The sequence below is a fragment of the Saimiri boliviensis genome, chromosome 10, assembly GCF_048565385.1.
Source record: "Saimiri boliviensis isolate mSaiBol1 chromosome 10, mSaiBol1.pri, whole genome shotgun sequence".
NCBI lineage: Eukaryota > Metazoa > Chordata > Mammalia > Primates > Cebidae > Saimiri > Saimiri boliviensis.
Window position 1 is genome coordinate 52,435,322 of NC_133458.1, and position 22,132 is coordinate 52,457,453.

Consider the following 22,132-nt stretch of genomic DNA (forward strand, 5'->3'; position numbering starts at 1 on the left):
TTTTCCTCCACTATTGAATCCTGAGTGCCTAACTAAAATGCTCTCCGTCAGCGTGTATTATTTGAATTGTGCCTAACTAAAATACTCTGTCAGCGTTTATTATGTGAATTGTTTCTAGCTAAAATTCTCTCTGTCAGCGTTTATTATGTGAATTGCCAGACTTGTTTATGGGATGAATAAAAATCCATATCTCTTTGGAAGCTTCATTTTTATAGCAATATATATGCTGTACTAAATCAATATAATAAGTTCTTTTAGGAAAGTCACTGTTTTATTTTAGAAATTTTTATTTTACATGCAAAAGCAATCTTACATCCAATCCAAGTCTAGATGAAATTGGCCTAAAATATCAAGTTAAATATGTATATAAGGTGATAAGGAGAATAACAATTTAAAAATTTAAGATCTATAGATTAGTATTATGTGTGCCATATTTTAAAGAAGTAATGTTTTCTGGTTTTGTGGAATACTGTCTTTTCAACTTAAAATTTATTTTTCTTAATTGTAGCATCATGGAAAAATCAAGAAAACCAACTTTCTAAAAAAACATGAAAAGGTATTTACATTTTAATTTATCTAATGGCAGAAACTTAAGAAATGAAGATAATATAGGGAATAGATAAATCTATAATTATATTTGTCATTTAAATATAGGAACTTATTTATGTTGGTAAGGTACTGTTATAATAGAGTTTTGTTCTGTTGACTGTAGTGATTGAAGGTACATTTAAGTGAGCTGGTGCTGGAGATTAACACTGATTAGGTAAAGTTTCTTTAGTGACTTAGTAGATGAAGAAGTTTACCCTGGATTATTTAGTTAAATACAGCCAGTTGAATACAGGCATTTTTCTCTTTTCTTTCCCCTTTGAAGCACCCACCACAGTAACGGTGAAGAAATAAAAAGAGTAAACTCATTAACTACTAATCAGATGAGAGACCCCAAAAATTTGGAATTGCATGGTAGGGAGATATTGAGGTGACTAAGCAGATTAGAGAAAAGGCTGAAACCTAAGCCTCAAATTTAGCTGATTTGGCCTTAGGAACCTGGAAAATGCTTAGGGATTAAAAACACTAAGTGGTTTGAAGGTGGGGTCAGGTAAGGTTGAAATTGGTGAAAGGAGCATTTAGACTGTTCACATCACTTCTTCTACCTTGTATGTCCAAACCACTGTAGCTTCTCTTGTCAGAAGATGAAGAATTTTGAACTATAGAGTGCACTGTAGAAACTGAATTTCATTTTTCTCATTCTTAGAGGCAGTTTTCCTCAATTCCAGGACTGCCTGACTCCAGAGCCTACAATGATGTTTACCACTCTTCTTGAACTCCCACAACAGACAGTTAATGTCTAGAATTTTTATTATCTACTTTTGAGGCAGAGTCTCACTCTTTCGCCCATGCTGCAGTGCAGTGGCCTGATCACGGCTCACTGCAGCCTCCACCTCCTGGTCTTAAGTGTTCCTCGTACTTCAGCCCCCTGAGTAGCCGGGACTACAGGCACATGCCACCATGCCTGGCTAATTTTTGTATTTTTTGTAGAGATAGGGTTTCACCAAGGACTCATCTAAGCCCAGGAGTTCAAGGCTGGCCTCAAATCATCCACCCCTCTCAGCCTTCCAAAGTTCTGGGGTTACAGGCATAAGCTACCATGCCTAGCCTAATGTCTAGAATTTTTAAAGACTCATTAAAAACCAATAAGAAAAAGTCAAAAATTTGATAGCAAAATGGATAAATGATACAATAAGAAACCCGAATGTCTAATAATCATGACATGATTATCAGCTTTATTCACTAATGAGAGAAATGCAAGTTAAAACAACAGCAAGATATTTCATACTCTTGGACTGACAAAACAAAGTCTGTGATTTCAAGTGCTGGTGATAATGTAGAAGAGTGAGAGGCTGCCTATTCTGCAAGTTAACAATATCTACTAAAGTTAATATGTGAAGTTAATGTTAGTATTAGTCAGGATAGACTCGTTATGCTTGTAGTAAGAAGCAAACCTCCAAACCCATGTTGGTGTTACACACAAAAAAATATGTTGCTTGCAACATACTGAATATGAATTGAATGGCCCGCTTTCATCTTATGGTGATATGAAGTGAAACATGGTGGCCTCTGAAGTTGTCACTAAAGGGAAAGAAGGTGAAAGACCAGGCTTGGAAGTAGCCTACATCACTTCTATTCATATTCCATTGGACAGCCAGACCCCATGACCTCTATCTAACTGCAGGAAAGACTGAGAAATGTAGTCTTCCTGTGTGTCAGGGAAGAATCAGTGTTGGCAAACCCATAGCACTGACTCTGCCTTTGTACTTTAATCCAGCAATCCTACTTAGAGAAATTGGCACATGTGCACAAGGAGAAATGTACAAGATTGTCAGTTACAGGATTATTTGCAATAGTAATGAATTTTTTAAAGTAGTTATAGAATGGAATTCTGTAAGGTAATTTAAAAATGGACTAGAGCTACATGTATCTATATGGATAAATCTCAAAAAGCAATTGGTAGAGAGGTATGTTCAAAATGATATAATTTATATAAAATTTTAAACCATGCAAACATTGCTGTATATTGTTCATGGATACATATGTGGTAGTATAAAACCTTCACGAGAGTACATCAAATTCTAGATAGTGGAATTTTTCTAGAGAAAGAAAGGGAGAATAGGATGGGAGAGGGTTCAAGGAAGCTTCAGCTTATTTGTAATGTGACCTAATGTTTTATTTCTCTGCATATATTGCACAGTATATTACATAAAATTGGTGAGTGCATTGGTATTCATTATATTCACTTCTATACTCTGATATATTTGAAGTATTTAATGACAAAAGCATACAAAATTTAAGACCTGGAAAATGATTTCTAACTGTCTTTTAGAAATAAATAGCTGAGCTTATAAACTTCATAGTATAATTCTGAGTAGGTGTTCTTCTTTACAGTCATTCTTCTTTTAAATAAATAAATGGTTATTCCCATGCACGTAAATATAGTTTCCAGTTTCATTTGCCATTGCTAATATAAAGTACTTATTTGTGGCTGGGTGCAGTGGCTTATGCCTGTAATCCTAGCACTTTGGGAGGCCAAGGCAGGCAGATCCCTTCAGGTTAGGAGTTCAAGACCAACCTGTCCTACATGGCAAAACCTCACCTCTACTAAAAATACAAAAATTAGTGGGGCATGGTAGTGCATGCCTGCAATCCCAGCTCTTGGGTGGCTGAGGCATGAGAATTACTTAAATCTGTGAGGCGGAGTTTGCACTGAGCCAAGATCACACCACTGTACTCCAGCCTGGGTGACAGAGTGAGGCCCTGTCTCTAACTCTAAATAAATAAATAAATAAATAAATAAATAAATAAATAAATAAATAATTGCTGTTAAAATTATCTGCTAACAAACTGGAACTTGCGCACTATATCTCATTTCTCATGACATGAGTTATACCATGTGAGTTTGTATACAAGTATGAACTTTTTATAATCTTGAAAACTTTAAAAAAATTTTACATTGTTTTAGGCTGATAGCTTATTTACTTTATAAAATATTAGTTTTCTAAGTTAAGCTACAACTTACTGTAATTGATCTTTTTAGAGCTACTAAGGTTGAACAAATAAATTTTCCTTGCAGAGGTACAAAGAGGAATTCTGAGAAATAATTAGTAAGCTCTAGTCTAGGATTTAGGAACCTGATTTGGTTATTATCTTGGATTTGGTGAAACCATTTAACACCTGGTTACAACAGCAAAATAGGAGGTATATTTAGGACTGGACTAGGTGACTATGAGTTCTTTAATTAATATTTTTTGATACTAAGTCAGAAATCTTGAGGAATGTGTTAAAAGATAAATCATGGCTGGGTATGGTGGCTCATGCCTGTAATTCTAGCACTCTGGGAGGCCAAGGTGGGGAGGATTGCTTTAGGCCAGGTGTTTAAGACCAGTCTGGACAAAATAATGGGCCCCTGTGTCTGCAAAATAATTTGTAAAAATAGCCAAGCATTGTGGTGTGTGCCTGGAGTCCTAGCTACTCAAGAGGGGAGTGTGAGGCGGGAGAATGGTTTCAACCCAGGAATTCAAGACTGAAGTGAGCCATGATTGCACTGCCACTGCATTCCAACCTGGGTGACAGAGCGGACCCTGTCTCTAAACAAAACAATTGTAAAGAAAAGGTAAATCATGATCATATCAGTTGAACTTCTAACTTAGAGACTGCAGGTTACATTTATTAGCATTTTTAGGGGAACTGTATAATACATAAATACATTGTTATTGGAAGTTTTATAGTACAGAAAGTGCTCTGGTATAAGAAGAAAAATCTTATTTTTGTTTTTTATTTACTACAGACGAGCAATCATCTCCTTGGGCCAAAACCATTTCCACTAGACAGATTATTAGCAATACTATATAGTATCGTGGACAGCAGAGTTGCTCCAACAGCAAATATTTTTTCCCAGGTAAGCTTAATCATAGGTTATTATCTGTCATCTTTGTGGGATTCTTCAGATAGTAGAGTTGATAGAATTCCATGTGTTCACATTTTTGTTCAGCATATGTCACTGCTTTAACTATATAATAAACCATTTTTCTGGTAATTGAAAATTACGTATATAGACTCTTTGGCAGTATAACTAAATTTGCTTATATTTACAAGTATAACCTCATGGCAAAATAATTTAATTTGGCTCTTTTTTTGGTAAAGGAATTTTTAAAATTAAATGAGCATAATTACCTTGCCAGTTGAACAAGTGGCTTGATAACTAAGTTGATGAATTATAATTTAATGAAAACGGAATTTTAAAAAATTGTTTGTAAGAGAGTAATCTACAAATGTCCTTATTCCTCATCTGTGTACTTTGCAAATAGTTGTGCTTTTATTAAAAAATGCCGTTTTCCAGAATATTAAGTTCTCACAATTTCACTAGGTGGCAGCAAAAGCATAAAAGTAGAAAATATGACTTTAAAAAAATAAATAGTTAAGGTTTGTTTTTTAGTTGACATTTTAAGAAAAAGCAATTTATTAAAACTATAGTCACAGTAGATTTCTTAAATGGTCCAAAAAAAACAATGTTTAGCACATGGTACAAGTGGTTAGAAGAAAAAGCAAAATGATGTAATTAATATTTATTTAAAAGCAAAGTCATATCAGATATTTCAGTGAGCATTTTGTTTTCTGTATGCATTTTTAGGTTGAGAAATATGTAAATAATGCTTGCATTTTGATCAATTCATGGAATAAATCTGGCCCCAGAATAGCTGTCAGACTTTGGAATCAAATGTATGCTGGCAACTTTTAATTTTGCATTTAGAGAAGAGTTTGAGTAAGAAATATAGTCTCAATTTTCTCAACATTGAATGTAGATAATTTTTGTACATGTCAGCATGTATAGAAAATTGTCTCTACATTCATTTTATGTTCTTGAAGAAATGCAATTCACTCAGTTACTAGGCTACTTAAATAGCTAGGTAGATAGCTAGATAGATAAGTTGGTAGATTCCTAATGCTGATAACTTTAAAAAAGTAATTCAGTTTTAATTTGTGTTACAGGGGTTTTTTTCTATATATTTTTTTAAAATGCTTCGTCTGAAATTGGTTTTTAATCACACTTTACCTTTTATTAATACCTTTCTACATACAACATACGAATTTTTTGTTTTGTGTTTACTGTTGCAATAACTAAATTAGCAAGTATTTTAAAATAGTAGGTCTTTATCAAAAGCAGTTGAGCCTTACAATACGTCAAAGAGATTAAACAACTTTTATAATATGATGCAATAAGTAAACCTTTGAGATGTAAAGCCTAAGGAGATGAGATAGACTATGCTTTTAGCAGAGCAGAAACATGTTTGCATCACATGTGATCGTCCTTCTCAGGTGCCCAAAAATTACCAGTGTTGGGAGGCACAGTGAAGGATAATACATGTTTTCTTTTTCAATGAGCTTATAATTTGTTTTAGGGGATTAAAGCATATACTTAAAAATACTTTGTTAAGGCTGTAAGTGAATGCTAGGTAGTCCTCCTGAGAAGTTTAGAGCAGAAAGAGATCACTTCTAGATTGGGCGGGATGAAAGAATTCACAGAAGATGAAAAATGAGGCTTGGCTGTAGAGAATGTATAGGAGTTTTTGTTCTTTAAATATTTCTAATTTACATAAGTGATACATGTTTATTATATGGAAATGTGTAAATGGGTAAATAGAGAAATAGGTTAAAATCACCTGATATCTTATTTCCAAAGGATAGAGTTTAGTTTAGAGATTCAGAAAGAAGGGTTAATATGATCTGAAAAAATATATGAAAAGCAGGGCATGCTTGTGATCTGTCACACTGGTTTGGTTGGAATTTAATGGGTTATATTGTAGTAATAGTAGTCATTGTAGTTGTGATCGTAGTAGTAGCAGTAGTAGTAGTAGTAGTAGTAGTCATAGTATGACTACTGCCACCACATGTCACACCTTATTATTGTTACCTTACATGTTGTACCTTACATGCATAGAGCATTTTCTCTTTTTAGAAATAAACTCTTCAGCAGTTTTATCCTCTGGGAAGAAATATGGCAATTAGAAACAGTGGGAGGTTTCTGATTAGAGATTTGCTAGCTGCTCTGAGCCTTTGACTGTGATGAGCAATGTCAGAAGTCTTCGTAGGTAGAGCAGTGCCAGTAATATTACATAGTTAAGAGAACAACTTGGCCCAAAGTGCATCTTTGTTGGTTAATTAAGGTAATTTTTTTTTCAAACTTGACAGTTGTAGTTGCTGATCTTTTTATTATTTATCCCTTCTAATTAACATTTTGTAATCAAAATGGTAAATTTTGTATATTTAAAGTATTGCTATAAATGAATTTGTTTATGTTAATTTAATAACAAGTCATTTAGGAATTTGGTCTTAGTTCTCATTTGGGATACAAAGGGAAGGGAGTATATAGGGATAGATGCAACTAGTTCTGAGGAGTTGGTCTTTACTTTTGCTTGGTCAGTAAAGTATCCAAGAAAATCAAGTAATGTGTTTAAGAACAAAATGTGGCAGGAATCACATCCAAAGAGTATTTCTCCCACATGCCTTATATTTTCTTCTTCCCACTCACTCCCAGTGACCTTTTCTATTTTTCTTCTTTCTCCTTTTATTCATCTATCAAAATTATACTCTTAACCATGCAAATGACAGTTTGTATTTAACCAACATGCACTTAATTTATTAGTGAAAAACAAATACCGTTTATTTTGGAAGTGCTTATTTGGTACGAACACTAGATGGCAATGTTTTTGCATTCTAGCTTTAAGATGTGCCAGGAAAACATACCTGTTAATACTGTCTCTGACATATAGAGAAGTTTGTTAACACATTGGTTCGTTTGAATGGAAATAAAATTGGTGAAAAATGTAATTATAAGCGTGTATATATGTATATACATTTTTATTAAAATGTAAATAAAATTGGCAATGAATTATAGTTTGTACCTGGAAGTAAATTGCTTTTCATTGGTTGTAACGTGTCTATATGAGATGATCATGTATTATTTTTGTATTCACCTGTTTTCAGAATTTATGTGATAGTGATGTGCTATTTTTCTAGCTGGATTTACTGCTTAAATAATTATTTAAATTATTTAATTATTTTTTTGTGTATAAATTTATCATGTGTGATATAGACATTCAGAATTCTCCTGAAGCAAAAGTTTATTTCCATTGTATTTTATTTAAATCTATTCTGTTCTATAATGAAGTTATAAAAATATTAACTCAAGGACTCTTTAAAGTTTATTAAAATTCCAATTGAGAATAATAAATTTATGATAGTAGTAGCAGCAATATTGTATTGTGGTTGACATTATTCTGAATTTGTTTATACTCTATTGAATTTTAACTAAAAGTCTGCTCCTTAACTCTTTAGTCTCATAAGTAAAGAGAATAGTATAGCACATTTAACATTTTATGTTAATGCTCAGATTTATTAAACTTAAATATGACTTTAAATTTTTTTAGATTATTTTAGTCTTACCTGATTTTTACCTTTAGTACAATTTTGCAGTCATTATCTTGGATCATTTAAAAAAATTTTATTCTAGTAAGATAAATGTAGCCCTTCTATATATGCCTGAACTTTCTGGGTGACAAAGCATTAATTCTGGTATTTCCTTCTTTTCTCCTTTCCTTTCTTCTGTCATCATTAGAATGGAATACATGCAGTAAGTGGGTAAAGTTTATAGGTATTATTTCTAAATGTTTAATTTGATCAGATATGGTTTTGAAGACCATTTATCATCTTTTAAAGAAATACTGTTGTCTTTTTTCCAGAAGTATATTAAAGCCAGGTTATGCTTTTTAATTGTATCTTTTTTTTATTTCTTAAAGAAAAGTGATAATTTGGGAATTTTTGAATTACTGTTTCATTTTTTATACTTCTATATCTTCTCTTACTCATTCTTACCTCCCTCACCCAAATAGTTTTATAGTTAGGTCAGGGCAATGGGAGTATAGTTCTTTAAGATTGTGAGATATATCACTTACTTTAACATCTTAAGCCGTATTGCTTCATTTTTTTCCCAGAGAATAAAATTGCTGGAGAGTTTATTCCTAAAATCATTGGTATAGGTTTCTAAAGTGACTTGTAAAAGGAATATGTTTTAATTATCATTGATCTTCTTTGATCAATTTGCATTTTGGAAAATAATTTTTGAAAGTAGTTTAATTCTGCCATTTAAAAGGTTTTATTACTCTATTATAAAAATAATGTATTCTGAATGAATACCAAGAAATAGCTGAAAGATAAGAAAAGGAGCATAGTTTTTTAAAAATAATAGCTCTGTGTACCATATTGACAAATTGGATTTTTCCCTGATTAATATTTCTGAGTGGTTTTATACTCAGTTGTACATAATAAAAAATTTAGAGTGTTTTTGCAAATTTATTTTAATTTATAAGAACATATATAAACATTTTGAAGCATAGTTTATTACACAAATATATATATTTTAATATGCATTTCTATTTGTACCTTCTCTGCTTACAAACTCATGTCATGATACTGTACGTTGGAATACACTTGTTGCATGAGTTCAACTTTTTGGCCATGAATCAACAATTGCTTCTTATACGTAGGTTTCATTTATTCAAATAACATTTAGACAAGCTTACTACTCATTTAGGTGTTGGTTTATAAGATATTTAGGATATATCCAAACTATTTGTTTTTCCCAAATGAATTTATCATCAATCAGAAAGCAGAATGATAATTTAGTTGTTCTATCTGTGAAAATATTTTTAGCAAATACTTGATCTGTAATTCACCATAGCTGTAGGAAGATGTTTTTGCTACATTGTACTTTTTATGGTAGCTAACATTTTATTACACCAAAAACAAATTTTGGCATATTTAGTCAAATACAGGAAGATATGTAGTAAATGTGTATAGTTTTTAGTTTTTTTAAAGAGGGGACTTTGTTAATTTTTATTTAATTCTAAAATGTTTAAAAATAAAAATATTTTAATCTAATTCACACTTCAAATTCAAAGTCAATATTTATCTTTTTTTTTCCCTGGTTGGAATTAAATTTTTCTTTCTCTGTTTAAAATTTCATGTAACAAGTGTTTACTAAGTGTGCACTATGTTTCAGGCATTGTTTTGGATAAAGAGAATACAGAAATGAAGATGTGTCTGTGGCTTCCACAGCCCTTCATTTGTACTGGTGCAGCTACCAGATTCTGGCTTATACTTTTAGAGTTAATAGTGTATATGTATATTTACTGTGAGGACCTACATATGCTGAAGAAACTAATACTTAAATACTTAAAGTGAATACTAATAATTAAAGTGAATAAATAAGAGTTTTTACTTACATAATTCTTAATATTTGATAATCTCAGATATTTAAGTGTCTTCTACTGAGTCATAACAATCCTGTTTGTTGAATATTTCCTTCTAACATTCCTTGAACTTAAGTGTTTGAAGCAATGATTGTTTGATATTTATAACTAAATTTTTTTAATACCCAATTAAATTTAGTTATGACATTGGTGTCAGACAGTCTCAAGACTTTGAACTTAAGTTATGGACAAGTAATCAGTATATTGTATATGGCCTAGTATATGCAGCCAGAGTGACTTTTCTTAAAAAGTTACGTGGCTATATTTGAAATACTTCATAATGGAAAAGTATACTCATTATGTCCCTTTATAATATACAGTATTTCAAACTGCTTTTATAAATTTTTTTAACCAAAAGCACTTTAAATAAACTAGAAGACTTTATGATTATAAAACCTTTTTACCTTAAATATTAATTTGCATATTACATAGTATTTTGGTTGTTCTATTTATATTTCTACAAAAAGTAGCTATATTTGTTAAACACTAGTGACATAACATTAGAAATCTAGTAGATAAGAATTTGAATCTTGTAAGCATAAAGAATAGCATCCTAAAATCTAGATGTAAGATATTCATATAAATTGATTGAAGTTTGGGCATTATCTTTATAGACATTAAACTTGGTGACTAAAAGGGACAGTTTTCCTTGAAATTCCATGGATACTAAAGTATTAGAAATGTGAAGAGCTCTTCCTGTGCAATTTCTTGCATTTCGTTTGTCCTGTATGAGCATCCCAATGTTTCTTTAATATTCAACTGTAATACTTGATGCTATTAAGGTAAATTATGTAAATCACAGAAAATAGCTTGAATGCTAACATTTCCTAATAATCTTACTATGTTTTTTCCTTAACAACAACTGAGATTGTGAGACATTTCATCCCAAGGTTGGTAAAGGAGCCTTACTTAATGCCTACTTCGCTGATGAATAGGTCAGCAGGGATGCTGTTTGATAGAAGCCGGCTCTTTTCTAGCTGCTAAGAGCATCACCGCCATGATGCTCAGTCTCCACTGGTGCAGTAAATGAGATTCTCAAATCTTCTACTACCCCTGGTGAGGACATATTACTGTTCAGCCGTCAGACCACTCTGTAGTAGATGCCTTCTTCAGGAGATTTTTTTTTTTTAACTGTTTTGGGATGTTTCATGTTTGCAAAGAGTAAAGTTAACCTATGATTTTTACTAGCTGTACTATTGTTGTAAGGAATAGCAATATTAATTATTACCAAGGATACTAAAAAGCACAGCATATTTTACTTTACTGCCCAGGGATAGAAGATTATTTTTCTTGTTCTCATTTGTAAAAGAACAGTGTTTTCCTCTGCTATTTTCTTGTCTTCTCTAAATCGGCTGTTAAATTTCTTAGTGTAGCCACTTTGCCTTTGTGAGTATATCAGTCCAGCAGTAGGCATTTTCACCAAACTCTAGAAAAATAAAATTAGTGCCTAAGGGTGACACATAAAAAACTGCTTAAAGGATTTTAAAAATTGCATAAATTATGCTTTCTACTTTTGTATAAAATAACACTTTGATGCTTTATTTTCGTGGGCAATATTTTATAATTACCTTTCTCAAAGCTTAGTGTTGCTTCCAGTAAGTTTACTAAATATATATCCTTTACTTACATTTTTTGATGGAAATATATTGAACCCAGTGACTTTTATTTAACTTGACACATTTTTACCTGACAGCACACAAAAAAGTTTGTGTGGATATGTGCTTCCAAATGCGTGTTTAAGAGATTCCATACTGCTAATATAGTGATTATATAGGCAAATTTGTGCATTAGATAGAGCTTAATGACTAGGTTGTTTTAAATGAGAGGAGTTTTAATAAGAATGGGTTAGGAGATAAATGATTTAGAAAAATCTTCATTATGGAAATGTGTGGTATATTTAAAAAACTTCTGGCTGGGCATGATGCTCATGCCTGTAAGCCCAGCGCTTTTGGAGACTGGGGTAGGAGGATTGCTTGCACCCAGGAGTTCAAGTTAGACCCTGTCTCTACGATAAATAAGTTAGCCAGGTGTGGTGGTACATGATTGTAATCTTAGCCACTCTGAAGGCTGAGGTGGGAAGATCATTTGAGTCGGGAGGTCAAGACTGCAGAAGGCTGTGATTGTACCACTGCACTCCAGCCTGGGTGTCAGAGCAAGACCCCACCCCACAAAAAACCAAAATATATAAAAGATTATTAAAAGACATGTTGGTGCTTAAAGGGGGTTTCCAGTAAGAAATTATCTTGATTCCTTGTCAGCGCACAATGAATTGGAGTTTTTTTGAAGGAGACTGGTCATACCTGGCCATCTATAGACATACTGCAGTAGCTGGTGCTGCAGAGATGTCTTTGTCCTTTCTCCTAAGTGAAAACCTAGGGTTCTTAGGCCCAGGTAACCTTTAATACCTGCATGCTCCCTCACCTTTGGTCATTCTGAATGATGGTGGATAATTGAATTCTTAGAATCAAAAGTAATCATGCTTCCATAGTTAACAAGAAAGGAAACTAGGTTTACCCAGAGCTATCTTATTTACTCCCTTGGCTTTAAATGCTGTGTATATGTTGGTGGCTTTTGAAATACATATTTCTAGCGCTTATTCTCTAGTTCTCCATCCGTATTGCCAGCTGAACCTGAACTGTACCTGGATGATCCATAGACATCACACACTGGTATGCCTCAAACCAAATTATTCCCTACATCTTTTCCTGAGTTTTCAGCCATATCTAGGTTTTAAAACTAATGATTTATTACCGGGCGCGGTGGCTCAAGCCTGTAATCCCAGCACTTTGGGAAGCCGAGGCGGGTGGATCACGAGGTCAAGAGATCGAGACCATCCTGGTCAACATTGTGAAACCCCGTCTCTACGAAAAATACAAAAAATTAGCTGGGCATGGTGGCGTGTGCCTGTAATCCCAGCTACTCAGGAGGCTGAGGCAGGAGAATTGCCTGAACCCAGGAGGCGGAGGTTGCGGTGAGCCGAGCTCGCGCCATTGCACTCCAGCCTGGGTAACAAGAGTGAAACTCCGTCTCAAAAAAAAAAAAAACTAATGATTTATTAATTCATCTATTACTAAGCACCTGCCATGTGGTATATATATTGTTAGGTGGTAGAGAAACAAAGATAATACATAGTTTCTGGTTTTTAGTTTAGCTAAATGGAGAAATTATCTCTGAACCATATCATTTTCTCCCCTTCATTTACTTGGTTAAGTGCAGTCTGTCTTTCCTCCTAAATACAAATATCTCTTAAACATACTCCTTTTTTTTCCACCCTCACTGACATTACTTTAAATCGGTAGCTTCCTTATTAGAGGATTTCACCAGCTTTCTCACTGGTCTCCTTGTAACTAGACACTTGCTGGTTCATTATCCATACAGTCATCAGCATAAATCTTAAAAGATAAATTTGGTCTTTTTCTGGTTACACTTTTTTTGATGAACTACATTATCTACAGAACCAAGTCTACGTTAAGTAACATTTATTGCCAGATCCTTCATAATCTGGCCCCAATTTCCACCACTTGCTTCATTCATCATGTATACGATACATAATAGGCTGTTTCCTCTGAAAACACACTAATTTTAAATGTTTTATATTGTTGCACGTACTGTCCCCTTACAACTATTGAGCTCTCTTTTTACGCTTCATGGTCCATCTCCCAAATGTCATTTCTCAATGAATCTGCACTTTGCTTCCCTCTCTTTTAGTTCTTTTTCTTCTCTATAATCAGATAATTATGTTTATGCATATTATAATACTAACATAGCACTCATTTTATGTCATTATGATTTTATGTGTTTGTCTCCAACTACCCTCATGTTTGAGGGCATAGACCTTGTCTGTTCATTTTTGTATCTCTTGCACAATTCTATCCGTGAACATGGGAGTCATTCATTGAATGACCTCCCATTCTCCTAACATGCAGTTATGGTCTTTGTGGTTGCTAAAGATTTGCGGTCAATTTGCATGCTAAAAAGTTCCAGAGATTAGAGGCTCTATCTTCAGTTTCTCTATGTATAAATATACATGCTACTTTTTGTTTATCTGAACATATTTGAGGACTAGCAAACCACACTCCTTTTTTTGGGGAATGAAAATTCATGTTGGTGATTTCAAGTTGAACTGCTTTGATGATATTTGCCTATTTCTGCCATGTGCTTCCTTTACCACCTCTGCTTTGTGTGTGTAAAAATGTCAGTTGAACTCTCTTGATATAGGGCATGAACCATCACGTCTCCTGAATTCAAATCAAATGTAGTGCTTGTTGGGTTGTGTGGCACTCATACACTGACATTTCACTTGTTAAGTTCGTTTATTTAGATAATTTAATATGTTTCCGATTGTAAAGCTCCTCCAGGACAAACAGGATAGGATATTTCATAAGTCAATGGACATATACCAACCTGTGAATGTATAAAAATAGTGAGCATGTTAAAAATTATTTACAGTTGTAAATTGATTTTCTTTCGTTGGCAGAAAGAACAGTTTATTAGCCCAGGAAAAGGTTCACACTGTTTTTACATCAAGCATTTCCCGCTGAAGCTTGTTAGTGGCTGCCTCTCAGATTAAGGAAAAAAAATCCTCACTGTGGTACATGAACTCCTATTGTTACGACATAAATAATCAGCTCATCCCCTACACGGATGAGAACAAAGGACATAATAGTACACAGAGCAAAGATTAAACAAATATTGTATAACCCCATTTAAGATGTAAGTCTACAAATATTGTACACATAAAGAGGTTTTCATTTTTTATTTTTCTTTGTGAATGCCTCAGTCGTAACGTAGGACCTAATCAAAGGAAAAGGAATATATACTTTGGCTTTTGAGTCAAATAGATTGATTATTTTAAGCTAAGGTAAAATAAAATCCATTAAGCAGTATAAAAATGCTACTAGTGTAGAAAAGCTAGGGAAGTACTATTCTCTTTGATAACAGGATGCTTCAGGTTTTGAGGGGATTTATTTAAACTGAGAAGGACAAAAACAATTTTTATTTTGAGGAAAAACATCAGTAGAAAACATATGACTTAAAACTTAGTGGTAAAACCACTGACTTTTAATACAGCTTTTGAAAAACAAAAACAAAACTTTTAATGTGTTTTCTAACATGAAATCTAAATTCTGACTTTGAAAAAGAGAACCCACCCCTTAGGGTACTTTTTTATTCGTTTGAGTTTTATTCATTTGACTTTGAGCTTGACAAAACAGACAAGAAAAGCAGCTGTGGAAAGCATTATATAATCCCTTACAATCTGAACATTACTGACAATAAGAATATATTTATCCTCACCTTTAGTATATTCAACCACTGTATATTTTATGAGTTGTAGTTGTGAATGTTTCTCTAAATGACCTTTAATCCACAAAGGTATAAGAAACTTTGCATTGGGATACCATTTTTAATATTGTCTAATAATTTCAGAATTTAAAAAATGCTTTCCCTAAACCTTGAAATAATTTACTTTGTTGTTGTTGTTTTGAGATGGAGTCTCACTCTGTCACCCAGGCTGGAGTACAGTGGCACAGTCTTGGCTTACTATAACTTCGCCTCCCAGGTTCAAGCAATTCTTCTGCCTCAGCCTCCTAAGTAGACAAATCTGGCTAATTTATATATTTTTGATAGACCTGGGGTTTCACCACAATGGCCAGGCTGGTCTTGAACTCCTGACCTCAAGTGATCCACCCTCCTCTGCCTCCCAAAGTGCTGGAGTTACAGGCATGAGCCACTGTGCCCAGCGAATATTTACCTTTTAAATATTAAACCTAAAAGACAGCAGTTTAATGTCTAATGTAATATATAATCTGACTTATGAAAAACTAATCTGTCATTAGGCTACATAAAATCCATATTAATATTTTACTCTCATGACATCAGACTCACACATCTAACAATTTTGTTCACAGGATGGTTAATTGTTACTTCTCAAGGCTATTCTGTATCCCTGGGCCAGGACATTTGCCTATACCGTATTGAGATACTTCTTTGTCTTTATTGCTACAATTTTATTTAAGGCTTTTTCTCTGTTTTACTTGTATTGCCTGTTCTCCTGGGTTTCTTACCTCTCCAGCATACTAATAGTTACCGCCTTCAGTGTAGAATGCAAGCTGGAGTTGTCATTTAACCCCCTTTCCTTCTTCCATAAAGCTTTCCTAATCTCTCCCAACAAAAAATTATCTCTTTGTATTCTATAGCTCCTTATTTGGGGTGGTATAAGGAATATGGGCTTTAGATTCAGATAGTATTCAAATCCATTGCTGTTTTTAACCACTGTTAACTCCGTGACCTTGAGCAATTTACTAACCTCTCTGAGGTGGTGTCCTCATCTGGAAAAAAGAGATTTATTTATAGTAATCATAGGAGAGTTTTTGTGAGGATTGAGGATGCACAATGTCTGTCATAGAGTCTCGACACAATAATAAATTCCAGTCCATATGCTGCTAATTACCATGGTCATTCATATTATTAATTAGTTGCTATAGCTATCTTTTCCTGACCCCTGCCCCTCAAGTATTGTCCATATCCTCTGCTAGAACCTGAGGAAAGGAGTGAATGCCAAAATACCTGTGTGTCATTCTCAGGAATTTTGAAAAACAGCAGAAGAAAAGATAAAATCACATAGACTCATACTGGGATTCTTTATTCACAGTAGCAGTAGTCTTGGCAAACCATTTTCTAATCATCAATACCCAATTTGAAGTATTATTTTGGCTAAGTGTTTTTAATATGCTAAGTATTCTTAAAATTAAGTGCTTAATTTAAAATTTGTTGTTACAACTCTAAAATGTTTTCTAGTAAACCTCTAGCATGACATATGTGTTGTATTCTTTTTTGTTGGGACTTTTGGATTAAATAATTTGGAAACATTAGTTTGTGTGGGTGACTGTCTAGGGGCTGATAATGCCAGTTATCCTTCTATGATGTTTCTTTCCTCATCTATTAAGTGAAGTATTGATACCCTAAGTTTCAAGTTCAGATGAGCAAGCTCAGAATTTTGTTGTGCAATTATTTTTATGTTGGAAAATTTTACTTTTTACTAAATTTGCAGTGCAGTTGTCTTTCATAGCCCCCAAACAAACAAATAAAAACAGAACTTTTGTCATTAAAAATATATAAAGTAAGAATTTGGAGAAAGAACACTCAGGTTGGGATTTATATGGTAATACTTCTGCTATCATCTTCCTTTGCTGTAGAGGAAATAATACATTTTACTAGCCACAGGTTTTAGGCAACTTGGTAAGAACCTTTTTATAGACTTACAGCCTGAAACCAGTAGCTACAAATCTTCTTTGAGGCTAAGCCCCAAGTCATAACTAATCATCTGCCTTTAGATTTAAAGATCCTTACAAATAAGTGTTAAAAAAGTGCTTTTATTTTTATAAATAGATTTTTTTTTAGCTTCATAGCTACTTAAACATTTTGAGATAAAATTTATTCTGAGGGTTTACAAGATACTTCTCACAGCCACCTATATTTTGAATATTCAGTGTTTTTGCAAATTAAGCTTTTTTGAGATAATTGTAGATTCATACACAGTTGTAAAAAATAATTTGTACTCTCTTTTCCTGTGTGTTCTTTGCTGGTTCTCCACAATGTTAACATTTGGAAAAGCTATAGTAAAATATCAGAACCAGGGAATTGACGTTAATGCAATCTACTGATCTCATTCAGATTTCCCTACTTCTATATGTATTCTTTTGTATATGTCTATATATATATATTTGGTTATATGATATTTTATCCTGTGCATAGTTTTGTTAATTCATCACTACAGTCAAGTACGGTTCCATTATCACAAGGATTCTTCCTGTTACTCATTGATAATCATACCTTCCTCTCTCCCTCCCCTTCCCCAATTCCTGTTAACTGCTAATTGCTACCTCTAGAATTTTGTCATTTCAAGAATTTTTTAAGCACAATTATATAGTATATAACACTTGGGAATTAACTTTTTTGTCTCAGAATAAGTCTTCAGATTCATCCAAATTTTTGCATGTAATAATAGTTCATTCCTTTTAATTACTGAGGAGTATTCTGTGGTGTACATATACCACAGTTGGTTTAGCCATTCACCTGTGGAGGACATCTGGGTTTTTTTTCATTTTTTGGCTATCACAATTAAAGCTGTTAGGAACATTCATGTTCTGGTTTTTATGTGAACATGCAGTTCTCTAGGATAAATGCATAAGTGCAATTGCAGGGTAATACTGTAATTGTGTGCTTGGTTTTATAAGGCACATCAGTGTTTTCCCACTTAAAGTGCATTATGGAAGCCATACTACCATTCCTTTTACGTCCCCACTTTTCAGATACTGTCTTGAGTATCAGGAGGTGTTAAAATGTTTAATCAAATGTGATTAAGAAAACTCATGAGGAGATACTCTCTTGTATTTATCTACAGATCTGCTTTCCACTGTTCGTTCTTTCAATTTTATCATTTCCTTTTGATTGAAGAACTTCCTTTTGCTCTTCTCTGAAGGTCATCTGCTAGTGACAGATTGTTTAGTTTTGCCTTGTTTGAGCATGTCATTATTTCCACTTTATTCATGAAGGATAGCTTTGCTAAATATAGAATTGCCAGTTCTTTTGTCAGCATTCCTCTTTAATCCAGGGGAGGAATGTGCATACCTAGGTAGCTGTCTGTTGCTCAGCTGTGGATTGGGAAGTGCTGGGCTTGGTTTACTTTTTGCTCTTGGGTGAGGAATTATAAGACTCCCTCCCTCTATCTTGTTTCTGTAGCCCTAGAATCCCGAAGCAGTCCAATTCCCTCTTTCTACCTTTCAGAGTCCTTTTGGTCACCTCTTAGCATTATTTCTAGGATTTATAGTTGTACGAAGCAGGGAAGAATAACAAATATGAATCTATGCATCCTGTCTGGGTTGGAAGTTCTGTATTTATCTTTTTTCCAACCTTCTGTCTAGGCTCTTTGTTGGTGTTTATTCCTGAAATGTGTTCCATGGTAATTCAAAGCTCAATTGAATGAGAAGCCTTCTGTAAATTAGTGCTAAAAAAAGATTACAGAATGTTTTACCATTATTATTTGGAGAGCTTTTTTTTTCTCCAACAGAGATTAAATCCTTCCAAGTCATTAATTTATTTACTGTAAAATGTTTCAATTTTTTATTCTGTGCTGGAACTAGAGACTTTGTGTAAATCACTCCCCACATTTGGGGACCTAACAATAGAAATGACTGTTTTATATCTCTTTTCTCTAAGTCAGATTTGTCACTGAATAAAAAGGGTTGAAGTTAATATACTTAGCCATCAAAGACTGTGTTCTCTTTTTCTACATATCTTCCCATTCATTAAAATTTCAGCCCTACTCTCAGTATAGATTTCTACAAGTTGCCAAACTGAGAAGACTATTTGTCTTATCTTGGCTTTCAGCAATATTTACTCTCTCCCAAAGACTCCTGTGTCCCTTGGTTGCCCATCCTGTTCTGTGTCTTTTTACTTTGTAGGAAAGGTCTCAGGCAGGTAGATGGGAAAGGCTCTGCCCCACCTCTACCTTATTTAGGCATATACATGCATACGTGTGAAAGGGAGACACCACAATGAATCTGAGTACCTTCACTGTCTAGAGATTTTGCCGTGTCCACCCTAACCATATCATACTATGTAGGTATTAATGCTAGCCTGGAGATCTGAGTTCATCATGTTGTCATGAACATTTAAAGTGGAGCAAGGAAGTAAATAAATATTTTTGTGATCCTATTCTTTTTTTTTTTTTTTTTTTTTTTTTTTTTTTTGAGATGGAGTCTCTCTTTTTTGGCCAGGCTGAAGTGCAGTGGCGCAGTCTTAGCTCACTCCAACCTCTGCCTTCCAGGTTCAAGCCATTTTCCTGCCTCAGCCTCCTGAATAGCTGAATAGCTGGAATTACAGGAACATGCCACCATGCTCTGCTAATTTTTTGTATTTTTAGTAGAGACGGAGTTTCACCCTGTTGGCCAAGCTGGTCTCAAACTCCTGACCTTAGGTGATCTGCCTGCCTCGGCCTCCCTGTGTGCTGGGATTACAGGTGTGAGCCACTGCACCTAGCCTCATTTTTAAATGCATAGTACCTAGAGTAAGTCCTGGAGAGTTTCATGGATATGTAGTTGGAAATAAAAATCAGCTAATTTAAGGATTGGATAATATACTTAGCAATAGAAGACTATGTAACTCTTTTCTATATGTCTTCCCATTCATTAAAATTTCAGACCTACTGTCATTATAGATTTCTACCCATTTCCAGTCTGGGAAGGCTATTGAATTTGTCTTGTCTTGACTTTTAGCAATATTTACTCTCCCCCGAAGACTCCTGGATCCTTTGGCTGTCCATCCTGTTTTGTGTCTCTTCTCTTCATAATAAACGTCTCAAGCAGTTAATCTTGTAAGACATATGAGCTCAGGGTCTGCATTTTATCATTTTTAAGTGAAAACTTTCCTTAAATCTCATTTCAAGTCTGTTTTGTCTGATGTTTAACATACTTTCATTATTGTTCTTTTTGTTCGAATTTGTGTAATATACCTCAGTTTTGTCCTTGACCTTTTGCTTTCATGTATGCTTCCATTTTATATGTATCTCTTTTAAACAATATGCAGTTTGATTTTTTTTTTCTGGTCTTTTTATTTTATTTGAAGCATTTAGTTTACTTTTAAAACAATTGCTAATATAATTTTGTTTCTATCTATTATCTTGTTTTGATTTACCTAATTTCTTTTCTCCCATTCTGTAGATTGCCTTGTCATTTTATTGGTTGTTTCCTTTGCTGTGAAGAAGCTGTTGAGTTTGATACAGTCTCATTTGTTTATTTTGGCTTTTGTTTCCTGTACTTTTGGTGTCATATCCAAAAAATCATTGACAAGACTAATGTCAGAGTTGTTTTCCATATGTTTACTTCTCGGAATTTTATTGTTTCATGTTTTACATTTAAGTCTTTAATACATTCACATTAATTTTTGTGTATATGAGTTCAGTTTTACTTTTTGTGCAAGCAGATATCCAGTATTCTCAATATCATTTATTGAAGAAACTATCTTTTTCCCATTGTATATTTTTGGTACCTTTGTCAAAGATTAGTTGACCTTATATGTGTGATTTTATTTCTGGACTTGCTGTTTGGATTTGTGTGTTTGTTTTTATGCCATAACCATACTGTTTTGATTACTATAGTTTTGTATTAATAATGTACTTTGAAATTTGGAAGTGTGATGCCTCCAGCTTTATTCTTCTTTCTCAAGATTGCTTTTGCTGTTTGGGGTCCTTAGTGGTTCCATATGAAATTTAGGATTATTTTTTCTATTTTCTGTGAAAAATGACATTGGAATTTTGATGGGGATTACTTTGAATCTATAGATCACAGTGGGTAGTATGAACATTTTAATAATAACAGTTCTTCCAGTGCATGAACACAGGTGTCTTTTCACCTATTTGTGTCTTCTTGAATTTCTTTCATCAGTGTTTTATAGTTTTTAGTGTATAAATAATTTACCTCCTTGATTAAATTTATTCTTAAATATTTTATTATTTTTGATGCTGTCATAAATGAGATTTTTAAAAATTTCTTTGATAGTTTATTTTGATAGTTCATGTCCAAATGTATAGACATTTGTTGATTTTTGTGTTCTATAACTTCACTGAAATCATTTATTCTAACAGTTTTTTGGTGCTCATTTTTAGTTACAAATATTTAGAACATCCCTTTGTGGCTCAGATTATTTTGATGATTTTTTGTTTTGAAAATTGAGGTCTACATTGTTTAACTGACCAGTCTGAAGTCTACTGCTAGTAAGTGGCAAAAAATAGATCTTACTAACTTTGAATGTTTTTTTCCTCTTAAACTATGTTCTCTCTCTTCCTAAATCAGAAGATTAAGTATGGAATCCAAATGGACCCAGTGGTAGGAGTGGGAATGAGATAATTGGATGATCTTATACCTTGAGTGACAGCCAGAGAGCTTCACCTCTGTGGTGGGCACAAACTTGTAGCATATGCCAGATTTTTAAGTTAATGGGCAAAGAGTCCTGTATCTTAGTGCTAGAGGCATACTGCTGGGTTTATTCTATTGAATGCTCCCTTTATGACTGTTTTGCAGATCATCCTAATTCTTTTAGCACACACTATTTTCAGGCAAGAGTATAATACATCTGTTAGATGTGTGCTTTCTTAGCTGTGATCACAGCTTATGCATGTTTTTAAAAAGTTTTGGAGTTGGAGTTAGGAGATTTAAGTCCTAGTCAAGTCAGTTTCTAGTAACATCCAGTCATTATCACTTTGAGAAAGTTAC

The 22,132-nt window shown here is 33.6% G+C and overlaps 1 protein-coding gene across 1 annotated transcript in view; it reads left to right on the forward strand.

Annotated features, from left to right (window-relative positions):
• The window catches only part of ORC5 (origin recognition complex subunit 5), a 93,346-nt gene that overhangs the window by 50,464 nt on the left and 20,750 nt on the right, over positions 1-22,132 (forward strand). The window contains exons 11-12 of the mRNA XM_039473023.2: positions 509-556; positions 4,340-4,450. Of these exons, the coding sequence (XP_039328957.1) occupies positions 509-556; positions 4,340-4,450 (159 nt within the window). The remainder of the gene's footprint in view (positions 1-508; positions 557-4,339; positions 4,451-22,132) is intronic.